Source organism: Oncorhynchus kisutch, linkage group LG26, assembly GCF_002021735.2.
Source record: "Oncorhynchus kisutch isolate 150728-3 linkage group LG26, Okis_V2, whole genome shotgun sequence".
Taxonomy (NCBI): Eukaryota; Metazoa; Chordata; class Actinopteri; order Salmoniformes; family Salmonidae; genus Oncorhynchus; species Oncorhynchus kisutch.
The window spans coordinates 31,236,401-31,255,374 of record NC_034199.2 but is presented as its reverse complement, the minus strand read 5'-3'; the positions used below and the strand labels follow the sequence as shown (position 1 = coordinate 31,255,374).

At 40.5% G+C, this 18,974-nt stretch overlaps 2 protein-coding genes across 4 annotated transcripts in view; both read right to left on the bottom strand.

The window, feature by feature from the left end:
* Positions 1-7,133, bottom strand: part of cerkl (CERK like autophagy regulator) — a 104,257-nt gene extending 97,124 nt beyond the window's left edge. The window contains exon 1 of one of the 3 annotated variants that reach the window (XM_020462232.2): positions 6,645-7,133. In XM_020462232.2, coding sequence (XP_020317821.1) covers positions 6,645-6,996 — 352 coding nt within the window. In that variant the 5' untranslated portion in view covers positions 6,997-7,133. The remainder of the gene's footprint in view (positions 1-6,644) is intronic. The other 2 variants (XM_031805395.1, XM_020462233.2) reach the window with 2 other exon arrangements.
* A 4,671-nt stretch (positions 7,134-11,804) lies between these two features.
* LOC109871234 (neurogenic differentiation factor 1) lies at positions 11,805-17,418 on the bottom strand. Its single transcript, XM_020462040.2, has 2 exons — positions 17,235-17,418; positions 11,805-16,607 (listed from the first exon to the last, which is right to left on the bottom strand). Exon 2 carries the CDS (start codon positions 16,596-16,598, stop codon positions 15,528-15,530), a length of 1,071 nt encoding a protein of 356 aa, XP_020317629.1. The 5' UTR covers positions 16,599-16,607; positions 17,235-17,418; the 3' UTR covers positions 11,805-15,527.
* Between the last annotated feature and the right edge of the window lie 1,556 nt (positions 17,419-18,974).

Here is an 18,974-nt window from a genome sequence, read left to right as displayed (position 1 = left end):
CCTTTTTCTCCACTTCCTGCCTGAATGACGTGTCCAAAGTAAACTTCCTGTAGCTCAGGCCCTGAAGCCAGGATATGCATATAATTGGTACCATTGGAAAGAAAACACTTTGATGTTTGTAGAAATGTTAAAATAATGTAGGAAAATATAAGACAATAGATATGGTAGGAAAACATCCAAAGAAAAACCAAACATATTCTTTTTTGAGAGACCATCCTCTTAGAAATGCAAGAGAAAGGTCATATTGAACATTAGTCCCCTGGATGCAATTCCTATGGCTTCCACAGAGTGTCAGCAGTCTATGTTCAAGGTTTCAGGCTTGTAACTTCAAAAACAAATAAGAAATATCAGTTTTAGTAGAAGGACACAGTCTTGGAAATTTGTGTTTGCGCACGCCATGAAGACATTACGCACCTGTTAAAATCGGTTTCCTATTGAACATACAGTGGGGCAAAAAAGTATTTAGTCAGCCACCAATTGTGCAAAGTTCTCCCACTTAAAAAATGAGAGAGGCCTGTAATTTTCATCATAGGTACACTTCAACTATGACAGACATAATGAGAAAAAAAATCCAGAACATCACATTGTAGGATTTGTAATGATTTTTTGCCTGTTGGAAAAATATTTTGATGTGGGGTGCCGTCCTCAAACAATTGCAAGGCATGTTTTCGCTGTAATAGCTACTGTAAATCGGACAGTGCAGCTAGATTAACAAGAATGTAAGCTTTCAGCCGATGAGACACTTATATGCACCTAAATGTTTAAAATCCATAATATTTCTGATTATTTATTTGAAATAACTTTGGCGAGACAAAGCTTATCGTGGACTAAAGGAAACGGAGGGCCGAACACACCTCCATCCACATTGATGGGGAAGTAGTGGAGCAGGTCGAGAGCTTCAAGTTTCTCGGTGTCCACATCACTAAGGAATTAGCATGGTCCACACACACACCCACACAGTTGTGAAGAGGGCATGACAGAAGAGGGCCTCTTCCCCGTCAGGAGGCTGGAAAGATTTTGGCATGGGCCCTCAGATCCTCAAAATGGTCTACAGCTGCACGATTGAGAGCATCTTGACTGGCTGCATCACCGCTTGGTATGGCAACTGCTAGGCACTCGACCGAGTGCTACAGAGGGTGGTGAATAGGGCTGGGAATTGCCAGGGACCTCACAATACGATATCACAATACTTTGGTGCCTATACGATATGTATTGCGATTCTCACGATTCTGTATGTACTGCGATTCAATACTGTGATTTTATTGCGATTCGGTGTTTCAAACATTGCCCGCCACATTGCCCGCCACATGTCTGCTGCAGACAGACAGTTTTTATCAGTCATTAAAAAAAAAAATGTTTTAATAAAAATAAATTGGCTCCCTATTTAAAAATAAGATGGAGAACAAACTATGAAGGAAAATAATACTGAAGTCTTGGTGCAGGTACAGCCAACTAGAGCCAAAATAATACTGAAGTCTTGGTGCAGGTACAGCCAACTAGAGCCAAAATAATACTGAAGTCTTGGTGCAGGTACAGCCACCTAGAGCCAAAATAATACTGAAGTCTTGGTGCAGGTACAGCCAACTAGAGCCAAAATAATACTGAAGTCTTGGTGCAGGTACAGCCAACTAGAGCCAAAATAATACTGAAGTCTTGGTGCAGGTACAGCCAACTAGAGCCAAAATAATACTGAAGTCTTGGTGCAGGTACAGCCAACTAGAGCCAAAATAATACTGAAGTCTTGGTGCAGGTACAGCCAACTAGAGCCAAATTAATACTGAAGTCTTGGTGCAGGTACAGCCAACTAGAGCCAAAATAATACTGAAGTCTTGGTGCAGGTACAGCCAACTAGAGCCAAAATAATACTGAAGTCTTGGTGCAGGTACAGCCAACTAGAGCCAAATTAATACTGAAGTCTTGGTGCAGGTACAGCCAACTAGAGCCAAAATAATACTGAAGTCTTGGTGCAGGTACAGCCAACTAGAGCCAAAATAATACTGAAGTCTTGGTGCAGGTACAGCCAACTAGAGCCAAAATAATACTGAAGTCTTGGTGCAGGTACAGCCAACTAGAGCCAAAATAATACTGAGGTCTTGGTGCAGGTACAGCCAACTAGAGCCAAAATAATACTGAAGTCTTGGTGCAGGTACAGCCAACTAGAGCCAAATTAATACTGAAGTCTTGGTGCAGGTACAGCCAACTAGAGCCAAAATAATACTGAAGTCTTGGTGCAGGTACAGCCAACTAGAGCCAAATTAATACTGAAGTCTTGGTGCAGGTACAGCCAACTAGAGCCAAAATAATACTGAAGTCTTGGTGCAGGTACAGCCAACTAGAGCCAAAATAATACTGAAGTCTTGGTGCAGGTACAGCCAACTAGAGCCAAAATAATACTGAAGTCTTGGTGCAGGTACAGCCAACTAGAGCCAAAATAATACTGAAGTCTTGGTGCAGGTACAGCCAACTAGAGCCAAAATAATACTGAAGTCTTGGTGCAGGTACAGCCAACTAGAGCCAAAATAATATTGCGATATTGTCAAAATAAATATTCTGATATGTAACTGTATCGATTTTCTCCCCCCATCACTAGTGGTGAGTACTGCTCAGCACACTCACTTACACTGACGCCCCAACACACACACACACACACACGCATACATGAATACTGATGCCACACACACTCACCACATACACTGCTTTCACTGTCTATTATCTATCGTGTTGCCTTGTCACTTTACCCCTACCATTATGTACATAGCTACCTCAATTAACTCGTACCCCTGCACATCGACTCAGTGCTGGTATAAATACATTTTCAAAATATGTTTTATTGTCACATTCCCCAGATAGGTGCGGTGAAAAGGGGGGGAATCAGCCATAGTAGTACGGTGCTCCTGGAGCCAATTAGGGTTAAGTACCTTGCTCAAGGGCCCATCAACAAATTGTTCACTTTGTCAGCTCGGGTATTCAAACCAGCGACCTTTCAGTTACTGCCCAAACGCTCTAAGCGCTAAGCTACGTGTATATACATATAGCCATGTACACTAAGGGTACAAAACATTAGGAACATCTGCTCTTTCCATGACATAGACTGACCAGGTGAATCCAGGTGAAAGCTATGATCCCTTATTGATGTCACTTGTTAAATCCACTTCAATCAGTGTAGATGAAGGGGAGGAGACGGGTTAAAGAAGGATTTTTAAGTTTTGAGACAATTGAGACATGGATTGTGTATGTGTGCCATTCAGAGGGTGAAGGGGCAAGAATAAATATTTAAGCGCCTTTGATCGAGGTATGGTAGTAGGTGCCAGGCGCACCGGGTTTGAGTGTGTCAAGAACTGCAACACTGCTGGGTTTTTCAGGCCCAACAGTTATCTGTGTGTATCAAGATTGGTCCACCACCCAAAGGACATCCAGCCAACTTGACACAACTGTGGGAAGCATTGGAGTCAACATGGGCCAGCATCCCTGTGGAAAGATTTCAACACCTTGTAGAGTCCATGCCCTGACAAATAATAATAATATATTAGAAAGGTAAGCCTAATGTTTAACCCTACCCTAATCTTTTGTACACTCAGTGTATATAGCCATGTTAATTTTACTCGTTATTGCTATTCACTGTGTATTTATTCCTCGTGTAAATATTTCTATTTTTATTATATCTTTAACTCTGCATTGTTGTTAGTCTACACCTGTAGTTTACGAAGCATGTGACAAATATAATTAGATTTGGAGGCATGAACTCATACAGTACATCACACAGATAACATCAGTCAGTGCTTCTAAGTTTATAATTTCCACTCAAAAATATTATCAACCCCTACAAAAATGTCCATTAATTAGAATCCACATAATAATTCACATTTCCTATTGCTGCAGGATTATTTTTCTGCTATAGCAAACTGTCTCAAATGAAGATCCTACATCTGTAGGAGCCTCTGGGAAAACACAACACTTCAGTATGTTTACATGGAATTAGAATTCACTATGAAAATTATCTGTCTGTGGTGAGTTGATGCATACAGAATAAGAATTGGGTGATACTGTCTATTAAAGATGGATTCCGTGACGGTGAAACGTCTAATTGCGATATTACAACAACAAAGAAGTTACTGCAAACAATGAAGACTGTTTTCTTCCCCCTCGGATATCATTGCAAGCGTGATAGAACTGCAGAATATTTACTGCAAAAAGAATTGCCACGCTATATAATAAGTACATGAATTCAGAATAGGCTCAGTAGGCTACCTCATTAAATACCTGTTATTACCTATTCCTCAATAATAACATAAGCTTATTTTCTGTCAATTAAAAACTCCACAACATTGTATATCTTTGAACATTAGGCTAACTTCTGCATGCCAGATATACAGGCAACTGTAAGTTGTCATTTGTATTTCATGTGATGATTGAGACCACTGTTAGGATCTGCTATCCCGGGCAGAACCCATCAAATCGAGAACTTCCAGCGAATCAGACGTGGCAATTTTTTCTGAGCATTTGTTATCAGCCATAGGGGGTTATTAGACTGATGCTTTCTGGGAGTGCTGGCTAAATAACATTAGCTTGGAATACACATAACCAAAAAGTATTACCTCTAAAGCTTAAGCAAAATTGGAACTCCCGAGAGGAGCACAATTGGCCCAGCGTAGTCCGGGTTAGGGGGGGTTTAGCCGGCCCGGGATGTCCTTGTGCCATCGAGCTCTAGCGACTCATGTGATGGGCCGGGCGCATGCACATTGACTTCTTTCGTCAGCTGTACAGTGTTTCCTCCAACACATTGGTGCGGCTGGCTTCCGGGTTAAGCGAGCAGCGTGTCAAGAAGCAGTGCAGCTTGGCAAGGGCGGGTTTCGGAGGACGAATGGCTCACGAACTTCGCCTCTACCGAGTCCGTACAGGAGTTACAGCGACGGGACAAGACTGTAACTACCAAATGGATAGCACAAAATTGGGGAGAAAAGGGGTAAAAAGTACTACAAAAAAAATATATATATAAAAAATAGCTAAATGAAATCTGATCTCTCTTTCACTAGGCAATTGATTATTTGAGGCATGAAATCTATACTGTACAACAACAAACAACAACATAAAGAGTTGAATGTCTATTGCAAACTCTCCAATATGTTTCAGATGTCTTGATTTTATTTGGATGGAAACGTTTCAACTCAGGATCAACCATTATGGATGCTTTTCATCATATTTATGAAGTCTGACTGGACATTAGAAACTGCTAGAAATTAAATTGATTATCATGAAAAGTTAATATTTTTATGTGAAAATTTAAAGTATGAGAAGTTATCTTTGTATAGAAAAGTGGAGGTAAATCTTCATATAATTCAACTTAAGTAAAATTGTAAATCTTAAAAACAAATGTGATGGAATACAAATGTTCATCTATATTTGTACATTTAAAAAAGAACAATACATTTACATTCAGGATGTTAAAAATGTAACCAAGTGGGGCTTCCTAAACCACCCCATGATGATCACGATGTCTCATGTATCTATCCTTCAATGTGGAGATGCAGATGGCGATGTGTTAGTATCCTTTACTTGGACATATTCTAGTGTTGCATCCCAAATGGTAACCTATTCTCTACCCAGTACACTACTTTTGACAGAAGCCCTATGGGCCCTGGTCAAAAGTAGTGTACTATGTAGGGAAATGGGTGCCATTTGTGACACACCCTAACTGCCCACAGTAGCGCCAGATGCCGTGCTTTAGGTGTTCAGAACAGTCGACCGGCTGGTCAGAGACGGAGTCTATTACCAACACATCTGTTACACATGACTTTCTGGCAACGGACACTTTCTCTCTTTTAGTCATCTATTTCAATATTGATGTTATTAAACAAGGTAGCTTCCTGTAGGCCTACATATACAGTATTTGTTTACAACATTTGATGTAGGGCTAGGCCTATAAACTGTTGCTAATCTACTATAGTTGCTTAGCCTACCTATCAATATTCAAAACTTTATGGTTCAAAACTTCTGTTTCTTTAGTTGTCAAGCTATGTCAAAGATAAGTCTAAAATCAATTTCATCCCTCCTTGTCAACGGCGACATAAACGGAAGAGCACAGTCAATGGCCAGCCCCTGCTGTAGGATAATGAAGCTCGGTTAATGGTCATCTACCTTAAAGTGAGAGTGATATCATGCGCCTTATAGGCAGGCATGTTCTGCTGGAAGAAATACTAGGCTACTTTGTGTTGTGTTATGTTTCTGTAGGCCGAAATACATTATTTTAAATTGTATTCGACCACTTGTAGAGCTGAGCCAGCCAATAGCCTAATAAGCCTTCTTTAAATGTTATAGCTGACGCCTCAGCCAAGTAGGGTCTGCACTACGTCATTGATGTTGCTAATTTTCTCCGGTCAGCTACTGAATCATGGGCTAATCTTGTTTCATGTAGCTGTAGGTTAGTTACATGTTCATCCAGCTTATTCTGACATTGTCACTTCATGAGAATTTATCGAATGCATGAACATTCTGTTTCACTAAAGCTGTGAAAATGGAACACCTGTGTTTTCATGTTAAAATACTATGGTTTATGAATCAACTCCCCGTTGTATGCTAGTGCTACAGTCTGCTGCATAACTGTCAGAGGAAACCAACACACCAGCAGTCTGGCACAGTGAGCTCACCTGTAGGGGTCTCTGGCTGAATAGGACTCCATGTAACCCTCATCGATGTCAGAAGGACGTCGTGACTCTTCTTCCCTATTTGAAATATCCCTCTCACTATCGGTTCGTCGTAATCGGTGTACCGTTTCTCTGACTGTTCATCTTCCCGATCAAACGACTCCTCCCCGCAAAGCTGGGGAGCTGAGACCGAGCGTTTCTCGTTTTTTTGTTGTTGTGGTTGTTGCCTTTTGTTTTTCTTCTTCTTCCCACGGTTTCCTTTACTCACGGGCGACACCGGTTCCGTCTCGCTCAACTCCTCCTGGCTCTCTGACCAAGCGTTCCGTGCATTTGATTTTAAAGGGGATTCAAACATGATTTAAATACGATAAGAGTAAAGTCTAATTTTCGGAATGGTGCCTTGGAGACTATTTACTGGGTGGGCGCGTGCCCGCGACGGTAAGGTTATTATGGCAGGTCCGCCAGTTGAAACTTCCCCCTCGGCCTCGCGCGCCCGTGGCCGTCCCTCCCGGTCATGCGCCTGCATCTCTATAGTTTATTTCTTGAAGTTGCTCACTTGCACCTTATGGATGACATATGGGACCAAGATGACTTTGCTGCTTTGGTAAATAATTCATAACGACTACGTTTATTAAGGATAGAGCATTACATCAGTTTAAGAAGCTGTGAACCTATAGGTACTGAACAAAAATCAGCGTGGGAAAAAGTACTCAATTGTCATACTTCAGTAAAAGTTAAGATATCTTAATGGAAAATGACTTGAGTAAAAGTGAAAGTCACCCAGTAAAATACTACTTGAGTAGAAATCTAAAATTAGCTGGTTTTAAATGTACTTATGTACAGTGGTGGGAAAAGTACTCAATTGTCAAAAGTAAATGCTATACATCAAATTCCTTATATTCAGCAAACCAGACAGCACGATTTCCTTATTATTTTATTTTATTTTATTGACAGCCAGGGGCACACTCCAATACTCAGACATAATTTACAAACGAAGTATTTGTGTTTAGTGAGTCTGCCAGATCAGAGGCCGTAGGGATGACCATGGAGGTTCTCTTGACAAGTGCATGATTTGTAACATTTTCCTGTACTCCTAAGCATTCAAATTGTAAGTTTTGGGTGTCAAGGAAAATGTATGGAGTAAAATGTACATTATTTTCTTTAGGAATGTAGTGAAGTAAAAGTAAATGTTGTCAAAACTATCAATAGTAATGTACAGATACAGTAGAAGTTTACATACACTTAGATTGGAGTCATTGAAACTTGTTTTTCAACCACTCCACAAATTACTTGTTAACAAACTATAGTTTTGGCAAGTTGTTTAGGACATCTACTTTGTGCATGACACAAGTCATGTTTCCAACAATTGTTTACAGATATATTATTTCCCTTATAATTCCCGGTATCAAAATTCCAGTGGGTCAGAAGTTTACATACACTAAGTTGACTGTGCCTTTAAATAGCTTGGAAAATTCCAGAAAATGATGTCCTGGCTTTAGAAGCTTCTGAAAGGCTAATTGACATCATTTGAGCCAATTGAAAGTGTACCTGTGGATGTATTTCAAGGACTACCTTCAAGCTCAGTACCTCTTTGCTTGACATCATGGGAAAATCAAAAGAAATCAGCCAAGACCTCAGAAAAAAATTGTGGACCAAATGCCTGAAGGTCCCACGTTCATCTGTACAAATAATAGTACGCAAGTATAAACAACATGGGACCACGCAACCGTCATACCACTCAGGAAGGAGACTTATTCTGTCTGTGATGAAAGAAATAAAAGCTGAAATAAATAATTCTCTCTACTATTATTCTGACATTTCACAGTCTTAAAATAAAGTGGTGATCCTACCTAACCTAGGAGAGGGAATTTTTACTAGGATTAAATGTCAGGAATTGTGAAAAACTGAGTTTAAATGTATTTGGCTAAGGTGTATGTAAACTTCTGACTTCAACTGTACCCCCAAAAACTACTTAGTATTTTTACTTAGGTACTTTACACCACTGACAAAAATATAAACACACCATGTAAAGTGTTGGTCCCATGTTTGATTAGCTGAAATAAAAGATTCCAGAAATGTTCCATATGCACAAAAATATTATTTCTGTCAAGTATTGCACAAATTTGTTTACATCCCTGTTAGTGAGCATTTCTCCTCTTCCAAGATAACCTGACAGTTGTGGCATATCAAGAAACTGATTAAACATCATGATCATTGCACAGGTGCACCTTGTGCTGGGGAAAATAAACAGCTACTCTAAAATTATCATTTTTGTCACACAATGCAATACCACAGATGTCTCAAGAGTGTGCAATTGGCATGCTGACTGCAGGAATGTCCATCAGAGTTCCTGCCAGGGAATTGAATGTTAATTTCACTACCATAAGCCACCTACAACGTTCTTTTAGAGAATTTGGCGGTACGTCCAACCGGCTTCACAACCGCAGACCACGTGTAACCACGCCAGCCCAGGACCTCCACATCCGGCTTCTTCATCTGCGAGATTGTCTGAGACCAGCCACCCGGACAGCTGTGCGTATGCACAACCAAAGCATTTCTGCACAAACTGTCAGAAACCGTCTCAGGGAAGCTCATCTGCATGCTTGTTGTGAGCTCTTCACAGATGAATCCCTATTTCAACTGCACCAGGCAGATGGCAGACAGTGTGTATGGCGTTGTCTGGGCGAGCGGTTTGCTGATGTCATGGGGCACTATGTTCACAACATTGGTGGTGGTGGGTTTATGGTATTAGCAGGCATAAGCTATGGACAATGAACACATTTTATTGATGTCAATTTGTATGCACAGAGATACCGTAATGAGATCCCGAGGACCATTGCCGTGCCATTCATCGGCCAGCGTGTTTCACTTCCCACCAATATCTATTCCAGCAAATTCGCTCAGCCATTGAAGGGGAGTGGATCAACATTCCACAGCCTGATCAACTCTATGCAAAGGAAATGTGTCGCACTGCATGAGGCAAATGGTGGTCACATCAGATACTGAATGGTTTTCTGATCCATGCCCCTACTTTTTTTAAGGTATCTGTGACCAAAAGATCCATATCTATAATCCCAGTCATGCAAAATCCATAGATTATTTTTGATGTGTAGTTTTGTTTGACACAAGGTTGACTGTAGCTTCTATTAAAATGCTAAGCAAAACTATTATCATAGAGTCTATTAGGGATAGTTCACTGTAAAACATGAAACTGAACATAATAGAAGTTCAAAAGAAAATGTATTTTATTTTTCTATATTGAAGCATGTTACACTCTTAAAAATGCTGGATTAAAAACAACCCAATTTGGGGCCTCCCAAATTGGCGCAGGGGTCTAAGGCACTGCGTCGCAGTGCTTGAAGTGTCACTACAGACCCCGGTTTGATCCCAGGCTGTGTCGCAGCTGACCGGGTGACCCATGAGGCGGCATACAATTGGTCCAGCGTCGTCTGAGTTAGGGGAGGGTTTGGCAGCCCGGGATGTCCTTGTCCTAGCGACTCCTTGTGGCGGTTCGGGCGCATACACGCTGACTTTTGTTTCCTCAGACACATTGGTACAGCTGGCTTCCAGGTTAAGTGAGCAGTGTGTCAAGAACTAGTGCGGCTTGGCAGGGTCGTGTTTCGGAAGACACGTGGCTCTCAACCTTCAATTTGTGTTTTTTGGTGGGTAAATATTGGGCAGAACACACGCTGGATTATTTTGACCCAACCAGTTGGCTTGCGTGAATAACCCAAATATGGGTTAATTGAACCATTATTTTGATATTTTTTACTCTCATGCTGGGTTGACGTAGCAGCTGGGTCTTTTATTATGTTTTCAGGAGGCGTGTCTTATTATAGGCTTGGCTTTCAGATAGCTCTTGTTTATTTTATTGAACCTTTATTTAAACAGGGAGTCACATCTATTTTACAAGAGAGCCCTGTAAACATTACAATAAAAAAGGAATAATGAAACAACATACACATATAAAGTACCAGCCAAAAGTAGACACACCTACACATTCAAGGGTATTTCTTTATTTTACTATTTTCTACATTGTAGAATAATAGTGAAGACATCAAAACATTGAAATAACACATCATGTGGAATCATGTAGTAACCAAAAAAGTGCTAAATAAATCCAAATATATTTTATATTCTTCAAAGTAGCCACCATTTGCTCTACCATTCGCTCTACCAGCTTAATCTGCAATGCTTTTCCAACAGTCTTGAAGGAGTTACCATATATGCTGAGCACAGTTTGGCTGCTTTTCCTTCACTCTGCAGTCCAACTCATCCCAAACCATCTCAATTGGGTTGAGGTTGGGTGATTGTGGGGGACAGGTCATCTGATGCAGCACTCTATTACTCTCCTTATTGGTCAAATAGCCATTACACAGCCTGGAGGTGTGTTGGGTCATTGTCCTGTTGAAAAACAAATGATAGTCCCACTAAGCGCAAACCAGATGGGATGGCGTACCGCAGCAGAATGCTGTGGTAGCCATGATGGTTAAGTGTGCCTTGAATTCTAAATAAATCCCTGACAGTGTCACCAGCGAAGCACACCCACACCATCCCACCTCCTCCTCCATTCTTCACGGTGGGAACCACACGTGGAGATCATCCGTTTACCAACTCTGCATCTCACAAAGACACAGCAGTTGGAACCAAAAATCTGGACTCCTCAGACCAAAGGTCAGATTTCCACCAGTCTAATGTCCATTGCTTGTGTTTCTTTGCCTAAGCAAGTCTCTTCTCATTATTAGTGTCCTTTCATTGTGGTTTCTTTGCAGCAATTCGACCATGAAGGCCTGATTAACACAGTCTCCTCTGAACAGTTGATGTTGAGATGTCTGTTACTTGAACTCTGTGAAGCATTTGTTTGGGAGGGCTTTTCTGAGGCTGGTAACTCTAATGAACTTATCCTCTGAGGAAACTCTGGGTCTTCCTTTCCTGTGGCAGGCCTCATAAGAGCCAGTTTCATCATAGCGTGGATTTTGCGACTGCACTTTTCCGGGACTTTTCCGGGACTTAAAGTAATGATGGACTGTCGTTTCTCATTGCCTATTTGAGCTGTTCTTGCCATAATATGGACTTGGTCTTTTACCAAATAGGGCTATCTTCTGTATACCAACCCTACCTCATCACAACTGATTGGCTCAAATGCATTAAGAAGGAAACAAATTCCACAAATTAATTTTTATTAACAAGGCACACCTGTTAATTGAAAAGCATTCCAGGTGACAACCTCATGAAGCTGGTTGAGAGAATGCAAAGCGGGTTTCAAGCTGTTATCAAGGCAAAGGGTGACTACTTGGAAGAATCTCAAATATATTTTGATTTGTTTAACACTTTTTTGGTTACTACATGATTCCATATGTGTTATTTCATAGTTTCGGTGTCTTCACTATTATTCTACAATGTGGAAAATAGTCCAAAATAAAGAAAAACCCTTGAATGAGTAGGTGTGTCAACTTTTGGCTGGTACTGTATATGTGTATGTAACAATATAATTCAGCACACAATTAACCAAAATAAACATATAATAAATGTAATCACATTCAACTTCATAGAGGTCCTCAATCAATCATTTAAACTGCCTAAGTGGCACCAGCACATCTAACTATTGTGAACTCGGCATTTGTTCCACAAATTAGGGGCAAAAAAAACTAAATGCAGATTTCCCAAATATGTGGAGACTGACGGGATCTCTAGTATTATCAGGTTTTATTGGTAAAGAGTAAATGCCATTCCTGTTCATCGTGTTAAGTTAACCTTAATTGTTTTTGCATTTTACACATTCTTCTAGAATATTAAGATGATGTATTACATGTTATAATAAAGTGGTATTTATCCCAACAATGCGATTTCAGGCTTTTTGGAACTTGTACACTTCTGTAAGCCTAATTGAAGCTACAAAAATATGAATGTTCAACCTTAACATTTGATAACTATACAACAGAACAGATTAATATGTATGGCTAAAATGAACTACCTGAAAGCCATGCCCCTACTTAACTATGCCTCCAGTCTTCTGATCTGATCAGCGGTGTCATATCTCAGTAACACAGCAACAACCCACCTTTGCTCTTTTTAAAGAAAACAACTCAACGAAGTGACCCAAGGCCTGCAACCCAGCAGTTGGGTCAACCAAACAACGCCGCCTTTTTCAGGGTGTAGGATAATTATTATGCATGGTGTAACCTACAGTTATTAGTCACCCTGACTATATATCAACTATTTTATATGGTTAAAGTGCTATTGTAATTATAAACCTGGTCTATCAATAGGCTATAACCGTATCCAGATTGTATATTCATAAAGTTTAAGTTATGAACAGGTAGGGTATTGGTTGATCTTTTTTTGTTGTTGCCTATCCTGATGTCTATTATGACATTGCGTTTAACTCTGTTTTATTATCAGGGTTTATGACTCAATCGAACTAAATATAGAACAGTGGCCTTTATATAGTTCTGACATTCAATGGAATATGCTGTTATATACTGAGCAATAAAGGTATAGACCTCGACAGGGCAGCTGAGGCACCAATAGCCTTCGCAGCACCATGGACAGTTCCTGATTTAACACAGGAACCCTGCAAGCCCATTTATAAAGATTCGGATGACACGGAGGGATGCACGTCCCCTGTGATTTGATTGGTCCAGGGTAAAGGTCTGAAATAACAAAACTGTGCATGTTTGAAATTATATATAAGTGTTTTGGAGACCCGTTGACAGAGGCTATGGGATACAGATTTCAGGACTGCATATTTCTGTAATTTTGGGGGGCATGCAGTGAGGTTTTACTTTCATCTAATATGTAGTCATTAAATTATTCCAATGGTTTACCCATGCCAATTGAACGGTGGTGCTGGTATATTATCGAGGAAGGGCGGATACAATACGCCACCAATTGTTATTCATACTACTTTAACAGGAAATATACAGCACAATGCAGAATAGAAGTACCATATTGATGTTGGCTGGCTAGCTCACTCGCTGGGGTTTTCCCTTATGATGGACGTTTTGGGTTATAGATGCAGCCAGTGAGTGTTTATGCATACACAATATCATTTTCATAAATTAAAAACCTCCCCTACAGAAGTAACATATGTGCCTAGCTCGGTTTGCATACACTGTGGTGTAAGTCCTAAATGGCACATATCGCGGACTACTTTCGACTAGGACTCGTGGTGTTCTGCTCCAGAGTATTAGGGTGCCATTTGGGACTCCGCCATGGAGGCATGTGAATGCCCCTTGACTGCAGCTACCCGTGGCATGGCAGGAAAAACGCTTGTTTTGTCCTTCAGCCTTAAGGTCTGCCTACATTTAGTAGGGGGGATGTTTGCTCATTTTCACTCATATTAAGTTGCTTTGTAATTGTAATAATTTATTAAGAGAACAATATAGTTTACATATGGGCAAATAAATGTTCACTATCCATCGTGCGTAATAGTGATGCATGAAAAATAATAATCGGGACTAGATTGTCTCGGATGATTTGCCAGACCAAAAGGACTATCCCAAAAGAAGTCAAGGTTATTTTGCAACCATGCAGACTGAGGGACTTTAAACCATTGCGAAATCTTACTTAGTTTTGCCTTAAAAACACGTGGTTTGACAGTTTAAGTTATACGTTTACTTTAGATGTTATTTTTTACTTATAATTTGATTATTAACCTATAATAGAGATGTTGGTAGGTTAACAGACAATAGTGATAGAAATTGTAGGCTACTCATTCACTTTATTATATAAATAATTGAGTGCTCTTCATGAGATATGCATTATACATTTATCTCAACGCAATTATGTACACTTGAATCACATTGGGAGAGAATGAAACGTTTAAACCTTCGAAATAAAATATAGGATAAGTAACGAACATATTATGAGTAATGTAATGCCACGCGGTCCTCTAATGGGCTCTAACACCCTCCTACATTGTAAAATGTTTACAAACGATATACAACACACATTGAATTTGAGCATTAGATGCTGCAAATGGCTCTTCTTCACTGATTTGCACATTCATGCAATGGCACAATGAGATGGTGCCTGGTTTGTTCCAAAATGTGCTGCAGATGATTTCGCATGGGGTATGGCCCACGTCAATGTACATGTTTTATATGAAATAATAAATCATTCGTTTTATACAATGAGTATTTTCAGGTGATAGTTAAGCTTTTTATACACAATCAAGGTATTTAGGCTACTTTGCAAGTAAGTATCCCCTATGTATTGACCACCTATTCAGCGATATAACATTCCTGATTGTTAAGTAGCCAAGATAGGCTATGTTTTGGGGGGAAATAAAATGTTCAATATTGTGCAGCTTTGCACGAATTGCAGTAAATAATCGCTAAGGCAACAGAGTATAAGCGCTTGCCTCTGTATAGATAATGATCTTTCATAAAACGGTTGCATCATATAAACATGACATAACTATTTTATAAAACATAGCATGGAGTAACATGAAATGAAATAGGAACTAATAATGAATAATGCTGTACAAAATCACAACAAAATTATTCAGGATAGGATAGATCAGTTGTAAAATGCAGGTTGAAAAATATAGAAATATTTATTATATTTTTTTTATTGTCCCAAGTATTTGTTTATAAATTGCATAGTTTTCCAAATTATTGCTTGTGATTTTGTAACATGGATAATCAACACATTCTCAGTATGGTCACCACTATTTCCACAACGTGACCTGTACCATAATGTAGAAGCGAATACAATACAGTACATTAGGTGAAAAAGAATATGTATATGCATCCGCACTTCTAAAGGCAATAACAACAATAAATACATACAAGCGGATTATAATTGCTATTTTGCATCAGTGGCAAGAGGATACCATATCATGACGCGCGCTTAGCAGTCTTTGATGCACGTTCAATGTATTTACGATTCATGAAATATAGCGTTAAGCTGAGCATTCATGACTCTCTCGTGATGAGTGTGTCCTTCGTACGGCATAATGTTTTCCATCGGTATCTCACACCGCGGCGCAGAGCTCGGGTAAAGGGACGCGTGTCCCTGTGGACCTGCCAGTCCCGCAGCAGCCTGGTAGTGCATGGTAAAGGCGTAGTTCTTTTCGAACTCTGACGAAGGCTCGTGTTTGAAGGAAAAGTTCCCGTTGACACTCAGTGGTGGGCTTAAGGGTCCGTCGAATGATGGACTAGTGCAGTCTGTAAGCGGCAGCGCGGTCTCAAAGAATGGCTCCAGCGCGCTTCCGTATGAATGGGGCTTGACGTGGAAGACGTGGGAGCTGTCCATTGTACCATATGGAGGGCTGGGAAGACCCGGGGTCTGGTAGGAGTATGGATGCGCGGCGAAGGAAGCACTTGCTGGTTGCATATGAGATGGTATCTCCTGTGTCTGCTCCGGGAGGAAAGTTCTGGGATTGAGCTGGAGACAGCCTGCCACTAGGTTAGTAGTGGGCTGTGACAAGCCCCTACACAAGGCCTGGACAAATGATATGACGTCTGGGCTCTTCCCTGACCGCAGGATCTCTGACAGGGCCCAGATGTAGTTTTTAGCCAGCCGCAGAGTCTCGATTTTTGAGAGCTTTTGGGTTTTGGAGTAACATGGCACAACTTTACGCAAACTCTCCAGCGCGTCGTTGAGTCCGTGCATACGATTCCTTTCCCGCGCGTTTGCCTTGTGGCGCCTCATCTTAAACCTCTGCATCCTGGCTTTTGTCATTTTCTTCTTTTTTGGTCCACGACGTTTAGGCTTTTGATCGTCGCCTTCCTCTTCCTCCTCTTCCTCTTCCTCCTCATCATCATCCTCATCCAGTCTGTTTAACCCATCTTCGTCGTCATCCTCGAGGGCCCCGTGCATGGACTCAAGCGCGCCGTTGTTCTTCTCCATATCCTGTTCGTCCTGGGAGCGCTGACATTCGTCAGTCCAGGTCGCAGAATCCTGGGGTTCTGATGACATCATGGTCTGTTCCGTGTAGGATTTAGTCATATTGGAAATCTGCCAATAAAAAAGACAACCGTGAGCAGACTCATTTGGACATAATTTGGTACTTGACTAATAGCCTATTCAATAAGAGTTCGTTTCGGAACATGGGCTACTGGTGCATTGGGCTACTAATCTAAGTCAAACAAAAAAACTATTTTTGTACCAGATCCAATATTACTTTTGCAATACAGATGATTATATGTGTCATAAAAATTTTTGTTTAAGAGCAAAATGTAGAACATTAATTTGTGGTCAGGATAAACCAAAACATAGGAGCATAATACATCAATTATTCAATTATCACCTAATAGCTTGACATAACAAGTCAATTTGATCAAAATTATTTTCAATTACTTATTTTTAAATCTCCAGTTAATTGAGACATCTGATGTCATTGCTGAGTTCAATCAGTATATCCGAATCCCTGTTTCCTTTCTGTAACAGGTGCGAAATGGTCACATCACCTCTCATCTGAGAAGGTTTGTATCAATAAATTATTCAAGCTTGTTCAGAAAACCTTTAACTGCTGAATAATTGTAGCCTGCTTTATGTCAATGTAACAGACAAATCACAGCATTCCTTTCACCCAAAACATTTGCATAAATAAGTAATTACATTATATGATTGATAAATAAATACCTATGTTTTGCAGAATGATCTTGTTTATAACTCTGGCATGCCCCTCCTGAAGTGTGAGGTCCGGTCCGGTGAATGGACTGTAATGTGGCTGCGCCGACGGATGCTCGTGTTATATAGTGCTGCTGCTGATGCTGCAAGGCACTGGGAGAGAAAGATGAACCTGTATGTCTCTATGGTTGTATCCCTAATACCATCACCATCGCTTCACCCAATGACTGGCAGGAACAGGCTCCGCCCACCCATGGCCTTACTCTCGGCACGCGCCATATGGTCCATCTACGTCAAGCAGAAACGGCCCCAAGCGTCACGTGACACGGTCCCATTCGTATTCGCCAGGGCTCTGTATTCCGCTCCTTTGTGGGCAAAAGAAAGTGGCCATCTGTCGCCAGTTAGGGCCTCCGTGGATCCGTGTGGACCCGCAGGATGGATTAACCCTTTCGAGCATAGGACATATTCAATCACTACTAATACTCAAGCCCAACCCATTCCCCACGTGTGTCCTCTTATAAATGGGTTGATTATGATGTTATTAATCATAAATATCATAATTATAGAATAATGCACATTAGCCCACTTTGCGGATATTGAACACATTAAATAGCCTAATAAACACGTCAAGTCACCAAGACAAGAATAAGGCCCTTGCTGGCCCGTAAAGGCCCCATACTGGCCCTTCATATCTATTTTTCAGCGCATGATAATGCTGTGAGACATTTTTTCAAATAAAACTAGGCTATCCATGGAGAAGACCTAATACAAGTAATTACATGCTATGCAACATTGTAATTACAACAATGAATTTAGACCAACTGCATTACTTTTTTTTGTTTTGCTCACTGCTGCCTGCATCAGTGTTTATCTGCAATAGTTGAAGTGTTATTGTCCCCCATCTCTAGCAGTGCGTGATGTTGATTGGCAACAGTGGTTGTAATGGTCTGGACCGAGCTGGTTGAAGTAATGAACCTGGAGTCTCCCCCTCTTTTCAATCTGCTGGTCGGCACGCGAGTCGCACGCGCACTAACAAAAGCCTGTTTCACAGCTCACTACCCTGATGCAACGTCCAAAATCTGCAGTCTTCTGTTCAATTTAACCACCCCCCCAACAAAATCGAAGTGTTGACCGTTGTACAGAAAGACACCGTAACAAGTGCGGGTAACAACAGACAATCAAAACAAAACGGAACCACGAGAGAAATCATTAATATTTAAGCAGAATAGTTATAGAGCTGGACTATAAAACGTGTCCCATATAAATAATGAAAATTACATCATCTGCTACCCAAACTAAAACCATACGGACAGTCTGGTCATTCACAAAAGGAGTAACTTATATCTTGAGGATAGAATCATTGGTTACTTGCATTTGGTTACATGGAAATGCAACCATAAGCACATAGGGATGAATTATCAATATCTTTAAAGCAGCAATCAGCAGTAGAAAAAATAACAAAGCGACTCTCAGCTGTTGTTTTGGTAAAAAGCTGAGGGATGGGGCTGGAGAAATGTACCACTCTCAAATTCATAGACAGAGCTATGGATGCAAGGACTGACCATCCATGGTTTCAAAATTAAAGTTTTACTTTGTTTACAAACATTGGAGCAAAACAATTTTATATTTTGGGTTCTGATATGGTAGGACAGTTGAACTAAGCTTATGAGACATTTATAAGTTATATTCTTCAAGAATCAATGGGAATATTTTATTTATTTATAAGTCCGTTTAAATAAACCAATTTATACT